Here is a 22,203-nt window from a genome sequence, read left to right as displayed (position 1 = left end):
CAGCAAATAGGGAAAACTCAGCAGTGGCCACAGGACTGGAAAAGGTCAGTTTTCATCCCAATCCCAAAGAAAGGCAATGTGAAAGAATGCTCAAACTACCGCACAATTGCACTCATCTCACATGCTAGTAAAGTAATGCTCAAAATTCTCCAAGCCAGGCTTCAGCAATACGTGAACCGTGAACTTCCAGATGTTCAAGCTGGTTTTAGAAAAAGCAGAGGAACCAGAGATCAAATTGCCAATATCCACTGGATCATCGAAAAAGCAAGAGAGTTCCAGAAAAACATCTATTTCTGCTTTATTGACTATGCCAAAGCCTTTGACTGTGTGGATCACAATAAACTGTGGAAAATTCTGAAAGAGATGGAATACCAGACCACCTGACCTGTCTCTTGAGAAACCTGTATGCAGGTCAGGAAGCAACTGTTAGAACTGGACATAGAACAACAGACTGGTTCCAAATAGGAAAAGGAGTCCGTCAAGGCTGTATACTGTCACCCTGATTATTTAACTTATATGCAGAGTACATTATGAGAAACGCTGGCCTGGAAGAAACACAAGCTGGAATCAAGATTGCTGGCAGAAATATCAATAACCTCAGATATGCGGATGACACCACCCTTATGGCAGAAAGTGAAGAAGAACTAAAGAGCCTCTTGATGAAGGTGAAGGAGGAGAGTGAAAAAGTTGGCTTAAAGCTCAACGTTCAGAAAACTAAGATCATGGCATCTGGTCCCATCACTTCATGGGAAATAGATGGGGAAACAGTGGAAACACTGTCAGACTTTATTTTTTTGGGCTCCAGAATCACTGCTGATGGTGACTGCAGCCATGAAATTAAAAGACGCTTACTCCTTGGAAGGAAGGTTATGGCCAACCTAGATAGCATATTTAAAAGCAGAGACATTACTTTGCCAACAAAAGTCCGTCTAGTCAAGGCTATGGTTTTTCCAGTGGTCATGTATGGATGTGAGAGTTGGACGGTGAAGAAAGCTGAGCACCGAAGAATTGATGCTTTTGAACTGTGGTGTTGGAGAAGACTCTTGAGAGTCCCTTGGACTGCAAGGAGATCCAATCAATCCATCCTAAAAGAGATCAATCCTGGGTGTTCATTGGAAGGTCTGATGTTGAAGCTGAAACTCCAATACTTTGGCCACCTCATGTGAAGGGTTGACTCACTGGAAAAGACCCTAATGCTTGGTAGGATTGGGGGCGGGAGGAGAAGGGGAAGACAGAGGATGAGATGGTTGGATGGCATCACCGACTCAATGGACATGGGTTTGGGTGGACTCCGGGAGTTGGTGATGGACAGGGAGGCCTGGCGTGCTGTGATTCATGGGGTCACAGAGAGTCGGACACGACTGAGCGACTGAACTGAACTGAAGCAAAGGAATGCTCAAACTACCGCTCAATTGCACTCATCTCACACACTAGTAAAGAAATGCTCAAAATTCTCCAAGCCAGGCCTCAGCAGTACGTCAGCCATGAACTTCCAGATGTTCAAGCTGGATTTAGAAAAGGCAGAGGAACCAGAGATCAAATTGCCAACATTCACTGGATCACTGAAAAAAGCAAGAGAGTTCCAGAAAAACATCTACTTCTGCTTTATTGACTATACCAAAGCCTTTGACTGTGTGAATCACAACAAATTGTGAAAAATTACCAGACCACCTGACCTGTCTCTTGAGAAATCTGTATGCAGATCAGGAAGCAACAGTTAAAACTGGACATAGACTGGTTCCAAATAGGGAAAGGAGTACGTCAAGGTTGTATATTCTCACCCTGCTTATTTTAACTTATATGCAGAGTACATAATGAGAAACGCTCGGCTGGATGAAGCTCAAGCTGGAATCAAGATTGCTGGGAGAAATATCAATAACCTCAGATATGGAGATGACACCACCCTTATGGCAGAAAGCGAAGAACTGAAAAGCCTCTTGATGAAAGTGAAAGAGGATAGTTAAAAAGTTGGCTCAAAACTCAACACTCAGAAAACTAAGATCATGGCATCTGGTCCCATCACTTCATGGCAAATAGATGGGGAAACAATGAAAACAGTGACAGACTTTACTTCTGCGTGCTCCACAATCAGTGCAGATGGTGACTGCAGCCATGAAATAAAAAGACGCTTACTTCTTGGAAGGAAAGTTATGACCAACCTAGACAGCAATTAAAAAGCAGAAACATTACCAACAAAGGTCTGTCTAGTCAAAGCTATGGTTTTTCCAGTAGTCATGTATGGATGTGAGAGTTGGACTATAAAGAAGGCTGAGCACCAAAGAAATGATGCTTTTGAATTGTGGTGTTTAAGAAGACTCCTGAGAGTCCCTTGGACGGCAAGGAGATCCAACCAGTCCATCCTAAAGGAAATCAGTCCTGACTATTCATTGGAAGGACTGATGCTGAAACTCCAATACTTTGGCCACCTGATGCAAAGAGCTGACTCATTGGAAAAGACCCTGATGTTGGGAAAGATTGAAGGCAGGAGGAGAAGGGGACGACAGAGGATGAGATGGTTGGATGGTGTCACTGACTCAATGGACTTGAGTTTGAGTAAACTCCGGGGAGTTGGTGATTGACAGGAGGACTGGCGTGCTTCAGTGCATGGGTCTCAAAGAGTCGGACACGACTGAGCGACTGAATTGAATGACTGACTGACTTCTTTATCCAAACAAACCACTGCTTCCTTAGACATTCCCTCAAACCACCAAAACAAAGCCCCAGTTCTGTTACTGCCTCTTTCAAACACATTTTACTTAGAGGAGTCATGGTTGGCCATGGTGTATGTTCTCCCTTAATGCAAGTACTAAACCCATGCTGCCCAATTACAAGAGTATTCCTGGAGGTCTTTGGCTGGATGGCAGGACAGTTAAATAATGAAATACAGAAACTCTCAAGTTTAAATTGTATAATAATACTAACCTATACATCTATGCCTATCTAGTCACTGGGTGAGAATAACATAAAATGTTTACCACCTCTATTTACTTAGGAAATAGCTTCAGGTAGTAAACATGGTTTTCAGTGAGCAAATGACATAAATCCAGCCACTTCTCTTCATTTTGGTTGAGTTGAAGTATGTTTTATAAACTAAAAATCCAAATTCTTCATGTGACCTAATCACCATTCTATACAAGGCAGTCTTTTCTATAGGATGTCTGCTAGACCACAAGTACCATTTTTAAAAGATGACATTATTCTACATTTATGATTAAAATGAAATTAGGAAGATTTCTTATCGAGTGCTTGTAAAATTCCATATCTTACATGATTCACTGAAAAAGTATATTAATTTCCATAAAATAAGGAATATAAGTATCAATATAAACAACAAATTTCACAAAGAAGTTTAAAACTGGATGAATTATTCACCTCATAATATATTTTCTAAAAACTGCCATTACATTTACATAAAGGAAATTCTTACTCACGCTTCATTAAGGGGTACAAAAATAAAATCCTTTTCAAAAATATCTACATGGCGGGTCCATGTTTTTACTCTTCCATGTCGCTTCTGCTGTATTCTGCAAGACAAGAGGGAAACTATCAAGCTTCTGAAATGTTTCCAGTGTTGTCAGCCTATATGCAGCAATTTATACATTACAGAGATTAAGATGTCAACAGATCAAACAGCTGTATAAGAGGATTTAACAAGATGTAAAAAGAAAGCAGAATATCTGAGATGGAGCTGGGAAGATCTGCAACTGACCATCACTGAATCTGGAAGAAAGAGATTCTTTAATTCCTACTATTACTTACTAGGGTGCTTATTGTTGAGGAACTGGTTTTAGCAAAAATACTGAGTACATATCAGACTGTGACCTATAAGAACTAAGGTGAAGAGAGCAGGAAAAGTGAGCACTATTTTATAGTAGGTAAAACAGGACAGATTCTCAGCACTGGTCAAAACCAACCACTACCATCAACTCTGGGGTTCCCTGATAGCTCCGCTGGTAAAGAATCTGCCTGCAAGGCAGGAGACCCTGGTTCAATTCCTGGGTTGGGAAGTTCCCCTGGAGAAGAGATAGGCTACCCACTCCAGGATTCTTGGGCTTCCCTGGTGGCTCAGCTGGGAAAGAATTCACCTGCAATGCAGGAGATCTGGGTTTGATCCCTGGATTGGGAAGATCCCCTGGAGAAGGGAAAGGCTACCCACTCCAGTATTCTGGCCTGGAGAATTTCATGGACTGTATAGTCCATGGGGTCGCAAAGAGTTGGACACTACTGAGCGACTTTCACTTTCTTTCTTTCACCATAAACTCTAAGATACAAAATTAGACATCACTGAAATAGTAGAAAATTTATTTATATCGTACACAACAGTCTTGACTATAAGTCAAGACACTTAATAGCACTGATAACAAAAATGTACTCTCTGTGTGTATCTTGTAACCAATTACCAGCAAGTATAAGAGCTGGATGCACTCACTATATGGAAAGGCATTATACATATGTAGAATACTGTTTCCTCAACTTGTCTAAGAATTATTATCCAAATAACTTATTAATATCAGAGATTCACAGGTTCCACTGTTAGATACTACAGATGGAACATGTAGGGTAAAACAGAGCAATTGGTATTTAATAATTTTCAAGATTAAATAAGTATTCAAGTAATTTTCCTTTTTTAAACTTTCAGATATATTTGGAAAATACTGATCAACATATTAGACCTAAAACCTTTACGAATCCCAGGTATTCTTTGGGTTTTAAATATTATAAGCTATATAAATTTTGCTAACTGAGAATAGAAGGAAAAAAGTTGCTTTAATATAAACAAGTGATTTTTTCCTAAGTTAAACTTAAGTGACTTACTACCTCTATTAAATATTTTCAAAAAGTTTGACTTACGATAGATTAGTTGTTTCATGAAGATTTCTCCTCTCCCTTTGATTAAGGCGTTTATAGAAAAAAGAACTGAATATATGAATTCGGTCAGCTTCTTCTTTCTTCAATTTTTCAAGCACCAAATACCTGTTTTATAAAAAGCAATTCCAAACAGAATGAATTAAGTTTGTGTACTAAAAACAGAGCAATCAAATACCTATTCACCACCAATCTCCATTCCTTTAAACTGAAAGACGTTATAAACAAAGTTTATTTCATATCCTAGACAATGACTACTATCAGATTATTTGTAAGTAATAAAACATGATACTTGATAGTAAAACTAGGACTTGAAAGGTCTAATCTTTTTAAACAAGGGCACATTTATGAACATTCACATAAACTTTATCAAAGCCAACAAACAAATGATAGAAATGCTCATCAATCAATGAATGGAAAATGTGGTATACGCATACAATGGAAAATTACGCAGCAATAAAAAGAAATGAAGTTGCTGCATGTAGTTTCATAAAAGGAACCTTGAAAATGTTATGCTAAGTGAAAAAAGCTAGTCACAGAGAAGCACATATTGTATGATTCCATGTATATGAAATGTTCAGAATATGCAAATCCACAGACATCTAGTGAGGAGACTGGTGGTTGCCAGAGCTGCGAGTGAGGTTCAAAGGAAATGGGGAGTCACTCCTAATGGGTACTAAATTCTGTGAGGGATGAGAATGTTCTAATATTAATTATGGTGGTGGCTTCAAAATTGCACACACTAAAACCCACTGGAATTATACACTTGAAATGAGTGATTTGGGAGGTGGGAGGGGGGTCCAGGAAGGGGAACACATGTAAACCCATGGCTGATTCACATCAATGTATGGCAAAAGCTATTACAATATTGTAAAGTAATTAGCCCCCAACTAAAATCAATAAATTAATTTTTTAAAAAAAGGAAAAAGAAATGCGTGATTTGTAATGGTATGTGCACTATGTCTTAATAAAGCTGCTATCTTTATGTATTATTTTGTTTTAAACATTTAATAAACCATGATGACCTAGCCATAGACTACTTTTTATAAAAATAGAAATGAAACAGAAAGAACCTGTACAGTGGTGACATTGTAACAATGACTAATCTTTAAAGTGATATTACATCAGTTCTAATTTTTCCTTGCTTTAGTTGTTTTTTTCCTGAAGGTAGGTCTATATTAAAAGAAATAGCCATGGTCCTTTAAATTACAAAGATAAATTATGATACATTAAATTTAATTGTGTTTGGCCTAAACTCCCTCATAGGAGCTATGCAAAGTCAAGCTTATGGCCACATTCATCTTATTAAAATGAGGCTCATATGAAAGCTCTGCAAAATCTTACACAGAAACAGGAAGTACCCATAGGGCACACCTTTGAGACCTGTCACTTCAATCATAATATTCAATAATTCTAAAGCTCAAAAAGGACATAACTTACAGATTTCTTGCTTTAGGGCAACTCAGTGTGCTGCCACAAAAGATATAAGACAGTGAATCAGCTCATGACACAGTTTAAATCAACTGCTGAATTCTACATCTTATATTCAAAACAGAGCATGTAGTGAATTAGACTTGAACTTACAGACTGTAACCATAATGGGTGAACCATGCTGCTTTTACCACTACAAATGACAATAGCTCCTTTGTAAACTGAACTGAATGAACAATGGGATTTGGTGATTTAAGAAAACGGACTATACTTCATATATAAACAGATCCATGCTTTATTTTTGTAAATGGACAAAATAAATTTAAAGATGAAAGGATTTTCATACAGAAAACGTAAGAAAGATCTACAGACATATTCGAAGGAAGTTTTAGCAAGATGGCTGGCTATAAGATCAGAAAATATTTTTACTGAAATACTCAAAAATATAAGTATCAGTCATCTCCAAATTGCATAAATTTAGTGGCGGGCTCCTCAAGCTTGGCACCACTGACATTTTAAGCCAGCTAATTCTTTGTTGCTGGGATTGTCCTGTGCAGTGTAGTGTGTTTACCATTATCTGTGGCCTCAACCCACTAGATGCTATTAGATTACATCCTTTCCTTTTGTGAAAACCAAAAACGCCCAAAGACATTGTCAAACATCCCCTGGGGCCAAAGCTGTCTCCAGTTGTGAATAACTGATTCAGTGCAATTACAATCAAAATCTCAAAAGGATTTTAAAAATTGTATTTGATGGGCTGATACTAAAATTTATCTGCAAGAATTAAAAAGGTCAAGCATATCCAAAACATTTGTGAAGGATATTGCTTTTTTAGATAACAAGAATAAAGAAATAGAAATCATGGCAGTGTGGTACTGATGCAGGGAGAGGTACACGACCAATGGAACGGTCTACAGAGCCCTGAAAGCAGATCTGTGCCACTGTTATCTCAGTGTGTGACAGAGGCAGGATTTCACACTGGTAGGGAGAGAATGAACTGCTTCACAAACAATATCAGGGCAATTATTTGTCCACACTGAAAAATATGAAATTAGGTCTCTATCTGATACCATGCACAAAAACAAATCCTAGAGGAATTAAGGACATAAAAGTGAAAACACAAAACTTCAAAAAGCCTTTTAAAGTAACTAGTTTGATATACATCAATAATGTATAATTTGATATACATCAAATTTGATGTATTTGATACACAATTTGATATACATCTAATTTGATATACATCCATAAGTATTAACATTTCTGTGACTATAGTTCTTGGTTTTTTATGTACATGTATTAGAATTATTAATTTTAACTAGAATGGCTGTTTCTTATTCTAGAATTAAAGGGAAATCCAAGTTTATTACCAAAAACCCCAGGAATTTCTTTCATTTTGGAATTTCAATTTCTTTTCTTTCAATGTATAAATCTTAAATATTGAAAGTCATGAAGTTGTTCACCTGTTATTTTATAAAGTGGACAATCTAACAATTTAATTATGAAATGTAATTACAGGATGAAGTTAAAAGATCTTTCCCTCTGTATTTTATTAACGTTCTCTAGATACAATGCCCTTCTACCTCTTATAATTATGGCAAACTGTTTAAAGGTTTGCTTATAACTTGTAGAGTTAGAAATGGAAAAGAATGAGCAGCTCTGGTGGTAACTAAATTACTTAATAGTGAAATCTGAAAAAGTTTCCTCTTTTTAATTCACTTATAAAAATCATGAGACAAATATAAATGCAGATTTTTTAAAAATCATGCATTTGTTAGATTTGGAATAGTGATTTGCATGAGAAAAGGCAGAACTTGTAGATAATTTAAGTTTATTGTATAAAATTTGCTTTCAAGTTTTAACTATATGATGTCAAGAAGCCTACTGAAAATATATAAAGAATATCAAAAGAATAAAAAATGACTATAAAATCTCTAATATAAAAAGTGTAGACTATTTAGTTTGAAATACAATAAACTAAAATGTAAACAAAATATAGGAGCTTATTTTTTAGATCCATCTATATGCTTTCAAAAAAATTTTTTTAAACATAAAGACTTAAATAGGTTTAAAAGTAAAAGGATGAAGAAACATACATCATGCAAACATGAACCAAAAAAAAGCTGAAGTAGCTATATTAATTTTGAACAAAGTAGGATTAAAAACAAGGAGATTATCAAGAATAAACAGGAACACTATGTAATGATAAGGGGCTTTTAACATGCATGTACCTAACAAAAGAGCTTCACGATCCATTAAGGAGAAATAGACAAGTCAATAATTATAGTTGGAGATTAACGGCTTTCTCAGGAATTGACAGAGCAAGCAGGTATAAAATCACTAAGGACAAAGATGATATGAACAGTACTGTCAAACAACTTGACCCAGCTGACGTTCATAGAACACTTTATCCAATAACGGCAGCATTGTTCTACACAATCGCTTAAGATTTTGCAGTTGCTTGGTTTCTTAAGGTAGTACACACTAGGATTAAGACATAACATCTTTTGAAAAATAATGGAAAAAATGCAGAGGTTTACAATCTTAACCATTTTTAAGTGTACAATTCAATAATGTTAAGTATATTCATACTGTGTGAAACAGATCTCCAAAACTTTACTTCACAAAACCAAAACTCGATATCCATTAAACACTAACTCCCTTTTCTCTTGCTCTGCAGCCCTTAGTAATCAGTTCTTTGCTTTTCTATGAACTTGACTACTTCAGTTCCTCATATAACCGGATTCATACAGTGTTTGTCGTTTTGTGACTGTCTCATTTCACACTGTATTATGTGTTCAGGTTCATCCATGTTGTAGCACGTGAAGGGTTTCCTTCCTTTGTAAAGGTCAATAATACTCCATTTTATGTATATATCATATTTTGTTTATAATCTTATCCATCAATGGACATATGTGTTGCTTCCACTTCTTGGCTATTATGAATAGTGCTGCTACTATGAACATGGGTATGCAAATATCTCTAAAATAGCTCTACTTTTAATTCTTTTGTATATCTAGAAGGAGGGTTGCTGAATCAAATGGCAGTTCTATTTTTAATTTCTTGAGGAACCACTACACTGTCTTCTGCACAGGTTGTGCCATCTTATGCTCCAACCAGCTATGTATGAGGGCTGCAACTTATCCACATTCTCTTGTATACTTGTTATTTTGGGGGGATTTTTTTTTTTTTAATAGAGCAGCCATCCTACTTAATGGGTGTGAGGTGAGATCTAACTGTGGTTTTGATGTTCACTTCTCTGATGATTAATAACATTGAAGATCTTTTCATATGCTTTGTTGGGTATTTTTATGAAATAATATCCTTTAATTATCAAGAACTTTGAATTATCAAGAATCATCAAGAACCTTGAATATGTGTTAGGTTTCAAAAGAATCTACATATGCAAAGTGAGGCATTTAAAACCTAGGACAGTTTCTCTTGCCAGCAAATCTATAATATATTTTAAAATTCTTACCTCTCAAATACCTTCAGAATCTATTGTCTCCTTACTCGCTGTCTCTCTCTTAAAATCTACTCTGCAGGGTTTGTCCTCTTATAGCTCTTTTTCTCATTCTATATCCCTCACTGTGCAATTTCATCCATTCTCGTAATTAAACTACGATCTGTAATGCCTTCTAATCTCTATATGTCTCTAGGTCAGAACTCAACTGACATTTATAATCATATATACAATTGTTTATTGACACTGTCCCTTTTGTCGTATCACAGTTCGGTTAGTGGCAAAATCATTTATGACATCTTACTAGTAAGAAAACTAGGAGTTATTTGACACCTATTTATTTATCTCCTTAATATGCAGTCTATTAATCCAGGACTTCTGCTAAACAACTCTACCTCTTAAGACATTTCATTATTTCTTCTTCACTGAAATGCCTTAATAGGCTTCTTATATCATCTTAATTAAATTTCCTTAAATCATCTCTCATCTAGACATTCACAATGAACCTGCTTGTCAAAATGACTTTAAGGAAACAATTATATGTCACTTTTCTGATCAAAATCTTTCATTCTGGATAATAATGCTGTTCTTTCCCAAACTGTGGGCTGCAATTATAGGCTATAAAAATCAATCCAGTGGCTTTTAACAACCAGTTTTTAAAAAAATATACTATACATTTGAATAAACAAAATATATTGGAGAGCACTAGACACACTGATGGTTGTTTTGTTTCACATACACATTCATCTTATATCACAAAGCAGTAAACACAGTTTATACATATATAAACACACTACACATACATGTTATGTATGTGTATTCCAGATCATGATGTAGGCCCTTGGAGGAAAGCTTCTTGAGTCCTCATTTCTCCACCCCCGAAGAGAATGCTGCCTTCTTTTTTCTGCTGTATTTGTACCATGTTAATGCTTCTGTCACTACTTCAATCCCCTATTTGTATTCTCTATTAAGATCACCAACTTTTAACACACTGTGTATGTGTGCTCAGCTGTTCAGTCATCTCTGACTCTTGGGAGACCCCCATGGACTGTAGCCCACCAGGCTCCTTGGTCCATGGACTCTTCCAGGCAAGAATACTGGAACGGGTTACCATTTCCTTCTTCAGGGGATCTTGCTAACTCATGGGTCGTACCCGGGTCTCCTGCACTCAGGCAGATTCTTTACCACCTGAGCCATCAAGGAAGCCACAAACACTCTAACAATAACAATGTAATAAGCTATTATTTATGATCACTTTACATGTGGTATTTTTTCTAGCACTTGGAATGTTCATCTTAAGTCTCATGATTCTTTTAGATATAATACCCATTTAAAAAATTCATTTATTTTGAGGATAATTACTTTACAATATTGTGATGGTTTTTGCCACACATCAACATGAATTTGCCACAGGTATACATGTTTCCCCCACATCCTGAACCTCCCTTGCACATTTTTCCCCACCCTATCCCTCTAGGTTGTCACAAAGCACCAGCTTTGGGTGCCCTGCTTCATGTATCAAACTCACACTGGACATCTATTTTACATAGGGTAATGTATATGTTTTAATGCTATTCTCTCAAATCATCCCACGCTCTCCTTTTTCCACTGGGTCCAAATGTCTGTTCTTTACGTCTGTGTCTCCTTTGCTGCCCTGCATGTAGAATCATTCATTGGTACCATCTTTCTAAATTCCATATACATGCATTAATATACAGTATTCGTCTCTTTCTGCCCTGCAGATAGATTCATCAGATTCTATATATATATGCATTAAATATATGGTATTTGTTTTTCTCCTTCTGATTTACTTCACTCTGTATAATAGGCTCTAGGTTCATCTACTTCATTAAAACTGACTGAAATGCATTCCTTCTTATAGCTGAGTAACATCCCATGGTGTATACGTACCACAACTTTTTATCCATTCATCTGCTGATGGACATCTAGGTTGCTTCTGTGTCCTAGCTACTGTAAATAGTGCTGCAATGAACACTGGGTCTGACAATGAAAGCACAGTGTCTCTTTCAATTCTGGTTTCTTCAGGGTATATGCCCAGCACTGGGACTGCGGGGTCATACGGCAGTTCTATTCCCAGTTTTTTAAGGAATCTCCACCTTCTTCTCCATAGTGGCTGTACCAGTTTGCAATCCCACAAACAGTGTAAGAGGGTTCCCTTTTCTCCATACCATCTCCAGCACTACCATTCAACATAGTTTTGGAAGTCCTAGCCACAGCAATTAGATAAGAAAAAGAAGTACAAGGACTCCAGACTGGAAAAGGAGAAGTAAAACCCTCACTGCAGATGACGTGATCCTCTACATAGAACAACCTAAAGATGCCACCAGGAATTACTAAAGCTAATCAATGAATAAAGTCACAGGATATAAAATTAATACACAGGAATCCCTCGCATTCCTATTTATTCTCATTTTTAAAATGAAGAAACGCATACAGAGACATTACTTTCCAAATGTCACACAAAAAGTGGCATTGATGGAATTCAAAATACAATTCTGACTCTAGAAAACAAACATATATGTTACGATGTGTTAAAAATTTGCTGAAAGGCTAGGAGAAAATTAACTTACTTCAAATAAAAGTCTATAATAACATCATTTAAAAATTCTCCTTCACTTAGACAATGCAGGTCCTCATTAGTAACGGAGATGCCTCCCTTAGCTGGAGGTGGTGGATATACTATCAATCTGTAACAAAATTTAAGAAAATAAGCAAACAAAACAGAAACAGGTCTGAACAACACTGAAATCTAATAAACAGAGAAGAGTTGAAGTGCTGCGAAAGTAAAGGGTTCGCTCACTTTTCTACAGGACCCATGAAGACGGTATGGCTCTCTCCAGTCTCTTCCTCATCATCGAAAAACTGGAATTCTTGTTTGTTTTTAAGTTGCATTTTAGATTCAAGCGCCACCTGGTAAGGAAAATGAAATCAGCAGTTCACAAAAGCAATTTGAAAAATTTTCAACAGAAAGATAAAGAATGCTTTTCAATTAAAAAGGATTAAAAATAAGAAACAGGCAAAACTGGGGTCCACTTTCGTTTTATCTGTAGCTTCTAGAACAATGATACTTCCAATTTTTGTAACTGGTTTTCCGGTATCTTGTCTAAGATCTCTACCATCCATATTAAATTAGATTATGTTAGTAAAATCCAAAGAACAGATAGTGTTTTTTTCTTCTACAAGTGGAGGCCTACCTAAGTTCAGTGCCTAGGAAATCCATGGAATATGGGAGCAGAGGCTCAGGGAACACAGTCCATTGAGCTTTAGTTCTCCAGAATCAAGGAGTCCTTAAAGAAAGAGCCTTCCATTGAAATCTGAGTCCATCACAGCTGCCTTATGGCTCCAGCTGCTCTTTTCTTCCTCTGGAATTATCTCCTGTAGCCAATTCTGCAAAAGAAGGGGAATGGTTCCCCTTCCTCCTTCTGTTCTTTTCTTCAACCCACTAACTGTGTGGATAGTTCTTTTCTGGTGAAGTCTTGCTCAACTTCACCAATATTATGTCTTGGATAGCCCTATTTCCAAATTTGTAGGCAGGCTGCAACATTTAAGTATTTCTAACAGATTGTCAGCAAACTCCAGTTGCTGTGTCAGGAGACAAATTTCAAGTATTTAAGCTGCATTTGTACTGATTAACTTATATTGTATGTTATAGCAGTACTGTGGCCTTTGATTCAGGTGGCTTCAGAGTTACCTACAACATGATCAATTATTCCAGAAACAGTTATTCTAGAATTGGTGAGAGTCAGAATCAAAAGGTTTATATTCTTCCTTTCCAATTTTTCAACCATGTATGCACGTGTTACATATAAAAGCACAATACATCAGGGACCAAAATGCCTTTATTTGTATTGAAGCCAATGTCACCAATAGGAATCACTAGCAAATTTAAGAACTCGAATACCAGTCACTTTGAATGTAGCACTGTATGTATATGTATGCTGAGGGTGGGGTGGGGGAAAGAAATAGGGACAAGAGAAAAAGAAAAGGAGACAAAAAGTAAAGACAAGAACAGAATGTGGAAAGAAACTAAAATACTTCTGAGACTTGTACCAAATACTATTTGTGTCACAAATCACCCACCACCGCTAATGTTTTCACACAATATAGTTTACAAATTACATATAAAAGCAAATAATTCTGAAATGGAAATAAAAAGAGCTAACTCCAAACAAGCAATATGATAATGAAACACATTTCCCTTTAAAGTTACCATTTAAAATTACATTAAAAAAATAATTACATTTTTAATTTTGTTTTCTTTTTGCACACCACTTCCTTTGATGCTCTCTTCATAGGTTCTGGTACAGGCAACAAGTCTGCTATTGGCTTCATCAAAGGGAATTTTCGCAAAAAAATTTGACACATTATTCTTTATACCAATGTCAATAATAATATTTTCAAATAGCATATTTGCCTGAGGATCAAGGCCATTTTGAAAAATTAGGATTATGTATTGTTCTTTCAAATCTGAAAAGAAATCAATATAATTGTAAGTCTAAAAGAAAAAAATAAGTAAATAGATAACTAAAACAAAAAGTTAACTAGTTATTTCCAAGAACATCACCAGAAATCCTGGTATAAATGTTCAAAACAGTGTTTGGCATACAGCAGATATATAATACATACTAAAATAAGGACCAATAATACTGTCACCTAACAACGTCACCTAAGTTAAGTTAATTAAGAGAAAGGAACCAGAACACATTACCCTAGCAGCAGCTCTAGAATGAATCTATTCATAGATGTAACTAATTTATTTCACCTAATAGCATCCAAATATATTGAGTTTTAAACATATAATCAGTCAATACTGCTGTCAAACACACATAAGAAACTGCCATGTAAATTGGCAGTAACTCCAGATTTAACTGTAAAAACCGCTATTCACTAATGTGCCAACTCTTGCAGCTTTCATAGTTATCTATCACTTACTTATTATTAAGCTGAAGGACCAATTACTGAGGAGAAGTATTTTACAACTAGTCATGCTATGCCACAAATGTTAGGGGGAAGGTAAACAAACAAACTGGAGAACCACACTGATTTACTGTAGAAGATGAAGACCTGTTAATAAACCTTCAAACTTTCTATTCAGGCTAAGTTTTCAAGATTCCAGCTTGATGGCTGATGTACAGTTACAGCTTCTATCAGTACATTAAACCAAAACAAAAAACCCCATTTTACTCAGATTATACAGTGTTAAATAAAGACTATATATATTTTGGGGTTTCAACCCATTTTGAAAACTTTCCAAATGGCTAAACTTTGGTTTTATCTCCAGAACTTCCATTTTCTATGGACTTTTCCTCGTCTATAAAATGAGGGAAGTAATATCTTATAAAGTCATTATCAAGATTGTAGGTAAAACAAATATATCTAAGGTATTTATCAATATCAACTCACAGTCTGCTAACCAATGTATTGTACATTTGTTCTACATAACTTACTTGTTAACTTATTTACTCCTTTACAGTCATTCCAACCTTTATCCTCCATGTTCATCTGCAGTTGCATGCTCAGCTTCTGATAAACTGCCGGTGTAGTCTGAAGAAACACTACTGGTAATTTTCGAACGTTACACCATTCACATTTTGTTAGATCAGAGGTATTTAAAGTAATCCCTACAGGATCATTTTCTGGTACTGGAGAAAAATAAATGGAAATGAAAAAGGAATCAATTTTTAAGAGGGCAAAATCATGAATGGAGGCAACTGTAAGGAATTACAATTTTAAAGTACATATTTATTATGAAAAACTGAACGTGAGAGTGTTAGTTGCTCAGTTGTGTCCGACTCCAAAATGCCATGGACTGTAGCCTGCCACACTAACCTGTCCCAGGATTTTCCAGGCAAGAACAGTGGCGTGGATAGTTCCCTTCTCCAAGGGATCTTCTTGACTCAGGGATCGAACCTGGGTCTCCTGCATTGCAGGCAGATTCTTTACTATTTGAGCCATCAGGGAAGCCCCCACATATTTATTATATTCTGTAAATGGTAACTCTAGTGGGAAAATGAGGAAAAATCTTTGATCTTAAAGAAGTATCTAAATACATTTTTTTCCCAGATGGAAAGAGAATTCTAATGAAGAATACTTAAAAACTTAAACATAGCTTCTGTGATGTTATAGTATGAAATTTCCACTCTTAAGGTATGATGCCCTTTGTTACAATGCATGTAATAACTAATTATCTTAGTGAATTCTAAAAAATGTTTAATTTTTTATTCCAGTGAAGTGTTTTAGTGTAAACAAAGCTTTAGTGAGCAGTAGGACATAAAACAGCTTACCTTCTAGCTGTATCTTGATAAAATCTAAACAAAACTAAAAAATAAGATAAATTAGTAACAATCATAGATTTTTTGGAAAGATTTTGCTACAGAGACCCTAAATGACACGCTTTTGGGACTTAGCCTATAGAAGGCAGAAAAACTGATCCATTTGATCCATTTGTCCATCTGACCTTTACAATACCAAGAATGACGCCAGCCTCTGTTCGTTAAAAAATAGTTGGAAACACAGAATTAAGGACACTGAGTTAAGAAGGCTTATAAAATAAGTACAGTGTTATAGGAAGATTAACCTACCAACAATGCATTGGATACATCAAAAAGAAAAAAAAATATGACTTAGAAGGCAGGTTAAGGAGATTATGTTACAATCTTAAATAGAAAATATACATTTTAATTGGACTAGTGGTAGTAGAGTAAGAATGAGACAGGTATGATAGGTAAGATAAAGGGACTAAAGAAAGTTCTTTGGGTTCTCTGGACACTAAACTAGTTCAAAAGCACAATGCCTCTTGAGTGGCCACCAAAGTCCAATAATCTATTTCTAGCAGTCACTATGTCACAAGACATTTTTCTGCAGACCCCAAAGCCTTTGAGTTCTTCTTTCTCTCATAAAGTTCCTCAAAATACTGTTTTCATGCATTGGGCTGGCATGAGAATAAAACGGTAACACACTGGAGTGAATTCCAACTCAGTGAGAATAAGCATTTTCCTATAATGATTATGCACTACTTTGAATATTATGTTATAATTTTTAAAAATTTTTTATCAGAATACATATGACAAAGTTTTTACCCACTAATTTTTATGGTGAGTAGCTATTTATAATTTTTTATATAGTCTTAAAACAATTTGAAATCTTGAAATAATTGCAATATTCTATTAAATATTTTAAATTTTAACGTATTATATATTAGTCTTAGCCACAAAATTCTGAATCTTATAATTGGTAGTAAAGAGCATAGTGTGTACTTACAATTACAGGTTCTATTAATAGTCGAAAGTGTGTTCCTACTCGTATACTTCGACAGTTTAAAACTACGGTATCAGAGGAACTTTGGCAGCTTAAAGATACAGGATCAACTGAAGTTTCTTGAGAAATCACTTTGCGACGTTTTAGAGGTGTGGTGATAATAGAATTACCAAACTGAAAAGGGAAAAAAATTTTCACTTAGTAAGTTATTAAAACAAGACTGCAAACTAAGTAGACATAGAAAAGAAGACCCAAGAGAAGAAATGTAATTATCAAAACATAAAATTGATTTTACTTCAACAGTGTTAGATGAGTAAGTATTTATTGATTTTATAACAGTAACAGTAAACTCCTCCTGTTCCATCTTGCTCCTTTACCTAGTTATTGGGTGAAACTCTAGTAACAGCCCAGCAGTGAGAAATGGTACTTTAGGAATCAGACAGCCTGTGTTCAAAACACAGTTTTCCCACCTTTCAATGATCTGATCTTGTAAAACTTAATAATAATTTCTAAACTAAAAATTTTGGTTTCCTAAACTAAAATGTAACAGTATTTACTCAAATGAGCTAACGCATATAAGTAGCTTAGCACTGTGCTTCATGCATGGTAAAATGCTGGATAACTTATCTAGTAAGAATGGTAGTAGTTTCTGTATTTGGATAAAATTAGCAGCTCTTTAGAAAACTGATAATTTAGGAAAATGGTTATTTACATTATAAAATGATACTTCATGTCAATGTATGGCAAAAACTATTACAATATTGTAAAGTAATTAGCCCCCAACTAAAATAAATAAATTTATTAAAAAAAAAAGTATTAAATGACTTGTTAAATTAAGATTTCAGTCATTCCCAAATGCAAATTAATATAAAAGTATCTTTATAAGTATATATTTAAATTAAATGTAATTAAAAGTAAAGATGTTAAAACCCTTATCATCAAAAAATTAAAGCAGGACCTTGATTAAAATGAATATTTTCCCAGGTTATTAACAGGCATCTATTAGAGAGGTTTAAAAACTTTTTTTAGCTTTAGAATTATTTCTTCAAATGAGATGTTACTTAGGTCAATAGTAAGTTAGGTAATTTCCAGCAATCTAACACTTAAAAATATATTTTAATTTCTTTTTTTGTACCTTACTTAAAAAAAAAAAAAAAAACCTCTTATTTATACCCTTTACTCATTTTTCTACAGTTGCTTCTATTTCTTGATTTTTAAGAAATCAAAACTATGTGAAGGACCAACTTATACTCTGTCACATATTTCACTATTTTTTCCCATTTGCATTACCTATTCAATTCTGTGGATGGTGTTTTGGTTCACTGTATTGTATTTTCCATTGAAACAAATATATTCATCTCTTCATTTATTACTTTTGCTTGTGCTGAAATGTTTGGAAAGGCATTTCCTAAGATTACACTAAAAATATTAACCTATAGTTTTCTATTATTATAGTTACTATTGGTTTTTCATTTCTTACTGATCCCATCTTAACAATCAAATATATTTCTATATTTTAATCTACAACTTTCCGTATTCCTGACATATGTACATACAACATTTTAACATACAAATTTATTTTTTAGATTCTTTTTACAAAAATAAGAAAATATGCACATAATTTCTGCATCTTGGTATTCTCACTAAACAGTGCCATGTAGAAAATCCTAAGCCATTGATACAGCTCCAATTTTTATTGACAGTAGCTGTGTAATACTCCACGGTACATATATACTATAGTTTCTGCAGTAATTTCTATACCAATCATTAAAATGATTGTTTGTTAATAATTATATTTATATATATAATCAAAGCACTGGAAGTTAAAGATTCCTTTGAGTCTAGGAAATTATTTACTTGGTCATTCAGTATACATTTTAAGTATTTTAGTAGATGCTTTTACTCTTTTTCCAAAAGGCCACAACTCACCTTTTTTTCATCAGCATATAAGGCAAGTTATCCTTTACCTTGGATTTTTGCCAATACATGTGTTAACTGATTTTGCATCAATTGTGCAAGTTTGTTAAGTATATGGTTATATTTCATTTTCTTTGATATGTACTTTTCCTATAAAGGTTTATTATCTGAATTTCTTTTCTTTTGGTCTATTCCTATCTTTTTTAAATTTTGTTTTTCCTTCTAACTTTTAAAAGTTCTTGGTTTATTATAGACATCAGCATAGTTTACCTGCATTACAAATATTCCTTTCCAGACCTATTGTTGATTGACATAATTTCTTTTGTCATCTGAATATTTTAAAAATTTTACAGTGAAACATAAAATATACTAAAACAATATTATGCTATTAATAAAATATACCCAAGTTAAAATGAGCTTACTGTCTACTAGATTATACAAATATATGTGTTTTACACTTATATTTTGCTTACTAAAGGTTGATGTTGTTTTCGTTGAATTTTTTACACTTTAAACCTTTGATTAAAATATATTTTTATGTATGCTTTAATGTTCTTTCAATAATCTTCTCAGTGTTAAGTTCTACTTAATGAATAATTCATTTTTCCCTATTGATACCACCAAATTATCCTCCCCCAAATATTTACATATCAAAGGAGAAATCTGAATAAACGTGAGAAGTACCTGGTCTTTCATTCTTGCTTTCCTTGGCAATATAACTGTATTTAACTCTGAATCGGCTGGAATGCTTCTTAGTTCATGCTCTATTCTACAAGTGTTTTCATTTAGTGCTGCTTCTACTTTTCCAGTTGATGGTGCTGGGGAAGAACATGCTGAATCAGCCGGTTGGGGAGAGATGCTTTCTCTTCTGTTAGTTCTGTCATTATCGTCGTCATCATCATCATCATCATCATCATCACTGGACAAAATGACTATAAAGAAAGTGTTAAGTACTTCAGGTATTTCATTCTTGTCAGTTAAAAATGTAAGTACATGACAAAAGTTGGAACTACATCAAATCTGCTTTGGATCTCCTCCTGATCTGAGATTAATAAAAATGAAGATACAATCCATTCTATCTGATGAAAACTTAAATTTGTAGAGCAATCAGAACTGGCATTTTTTAAATAACATACAAATGTAAAATTAATTCTACAATTCGTCACAATCACCCACACAGAAACATAGACAAGTTACAACAAAAATTATATGTTTATCATTAGGTCTATTTCAGAGTTCCAGAAAGTCTTAAGTATGAAGAGAATTTGCATACAACTTATTCATAAAATAGCATGCATTTTAAAAGTCTGTAACACTGCATGTGATCAAATAATTTTTATCTCACACAAAAAATCACTAATATCATTACTAGTCTTTGGGAGAACTTGAACCAGTGTCTGAAAGTGAAGTCACTCAGTAGTGTCTGATTCTTTGTGATCCCACGGACTATACAGTTCATGGAATTCTCTAGGCCAGAATAATGGAGTGAGTAGCCTTTTTCTTCTCCAGGGGATCTTCCCAACCCAGGGACTGAACCCAGGTCTCCTGCATTGCAGGTGAATTGTTTACCAGCTGAGCCACAATTATTGGACCAATGCCTAATATGCAGTAAATCTTGTTGAGTAAATGAACATGGATAAGCCATCACGTGAAGGTAATTTGCTCTTATACCATGTACTTATTATTGAATCTTTTCAAACTCATCTCTATATCAAATTCTGCAGTGCCAGCATACTGCCCTTGAGTCAAAATCCTAACTCCTTACTCTGGTTCATCGACGTATGTAATTTGCACCCAGGCTACTTTCTCATACTACTTCATTTTTCCCTCTTTCTGTTTCACCAACAGCAGCTTGTTTCTATCTGATTGTAATTCTCCTAACACTTTTGCACTTTTGTCATCAAATAATTGGTTTGAATACCACTTTTTGATTAACTACCCAATCTAAAGTAAGCACACAGGTACTTTGCTTATTCACATCAACTAATTTAAATTTCTGTTGTCTTTTGCTGTGGATGTATACTTACTCATTTGTCTCTCCCCACTAATATAAAGTATAAAGAACAAGAATATTGCCTTGTTTACTGCTATATTCCCAGTGTCCAGAATACTATCGGGTAAAGAAAGTCATGTGTTGGAAAATGTAAAAACTTGTAGGAGCAATTCTGTTTTCCCCTATCATAAATGCTTAGTTATTATTTGAGTCATACACAAGTCCCAGAGAGGGATCACCCCCAGCATCACACCATTCATCTTTTTAATTTTGCTATCCAGTCTCAAAACAAATGCTAAAGTTGTTTTTCAGAAATGATATTTTATTAACAGAAAATGTAACAGGCCAGATTAGAAGGCCCAAGACCCTAGTTTTCAAGTCAGTTTACACACACTTGAAAGTTAGGGTCTTGCCACTTACTAGTCATTTGCTTCAGTTTCTCCTCTGTGATACAGGGGACAACAAAGTCTTAGGAACAAATGATTTAATGTGCAAAAGATTTATTAGCACAGTACCTGATGTATAAAAGCTTTAGAAAAATTCATAAACTGCTTATATTGTTTATGAAGAGCTACAGAGAAGCACATATTCAACAGTAAGCCTAGTGTTCAATCTACAGTCATTTTTTTGTGCTTCAGGAACATTAAAACTTCTATATCTGCTCTATCAAAAACTTATTTTAAAGCCCCAATGCTGCAACAGATAGAAATGTACTACATAGTTCTTGTTTTATTAAAGTAAATAAGAGTTGTGCTCAATGTCACCATAATTACAAAGCATATAGAGAGTATGCAAAGATGATAATACAGAGCTGTTCTTATAACTGCTTTAATTCTCTACAAAACATGGAATATATTCTACATAAGTATATACCTAAGATTCTGCATCAGAGTCTGCTATGAACTAAATTCTGTCCCTTTAAAATCCGTATACTGAAGCCCTAATCCCCAACATGGCTGTATGTGGAAATAGGGCCTACAAAGAGATAATAAAGGTGACATAGTCTTAAAGATGAAGCCTTAATCTGATAGGACTGGTGTCACAGGAAAAAGAGATGCCAGAGATCTCTCTCCTTCTCTGTGTAAGCACAAAAGGAAGGGCATGTAAAGACATAGCATTAAGGTGGCTGTCTGCAAGCCTGGAAGAGAGGGCTCCACCAGACACCAATCCTGATGGCACCTTAATCTTGGACTTCCAGCATCCAGAACTGTAAGACAATAAATTTAAGCCCATTCAGTCTGTGGTATTCTGTATGGCA

General features: G+C 34.8%; 1 protein-coding gene across 42 annotated transcripts in view; it reads right to left on the bottom strand.

Moving 5' to 3' along the window:
- Positions 1 to 22,203, bottom strand: part of SENP6 (SUMO specific peptidase 6) — a 136,445-nt gene that overhangs the window by 16,229 nt on the left and 98,013 nt on the right. For 38 of the 42 annotated variants that reach the window (XR_014065736.1, XR_014065728.1, XR_014065729.1 and 35 more), the window contains 9 exons: positions 19,637 to 19,884; positions 17,039 to 17,209; positions 16,063 to 16,096; positions 15,226 to 15,420; positions 14,019 to 14,245; positions 12,579 to 12,688; positions 12,349 to 12,465; positions 4,852 to 4,974; positions 3,432 to 3,524 (listed from right to left, as the gene is read on the bottom strand). Coding sequence is in view for 33 of the 42 variants with exons in the window: in XM_081530811.1 (XP_081386937.1) it covers positions 3,432 to 3,524; positions 4,852 to 4,974; positions 12,349 to 12,465; positions 12,579 to 12,688; positions 14,019 to 14,245; positions 15,226 to 15,420; positions 16,063 to 16,096; positions 17,039 to 17,209; positions 19,637 to 19,884 (1,318 nt within the window). In the remaining 9 variants the exon portion in view is untranslated. Of the gene's footprint in view, positions 1 to 3,410; positions 3,525 to 4,851; positions 4,975 to 12,348; positions 12,466 to 12,578; positions 12,689 to 12,972; positions 13,717 to 14,018; positions 14,246 to 15,225; positions 15,421 to 16,062; positions 16,097 to 17,038; positions 17,210 to 19,636; positions 19,885 to 22,203 lie in introns of all 42 variants that reach the window. The other 4 variants (XR_014065734.1, XR_014065735.1, XR_014065731.1 and 1 more) reach the window with 3 other exon arrangements.

This window comes from Giraffa tippelskirchi, chromosome 9 (assembly GCF_054371585.1).
Source record: "Giraffa tippelskirchi isolate mGirTip1 chromosome 9, T2T-mGirTip1v1.2.pri, whole genome shotgun sequence".
In the NCBI taxonomy this organism is placed as follows: domain Eukaryota; kingdom Metazoa; phylum Chordata; class Mammalia; order Artiodactyla; family Giraffidae; genus Giraffa; species Giraffa tippelskirchi.
Note: the sequence above shows the minus strand (reverse complement) of the source record. Positions and strands in the feature narration are given on the sequence as shown.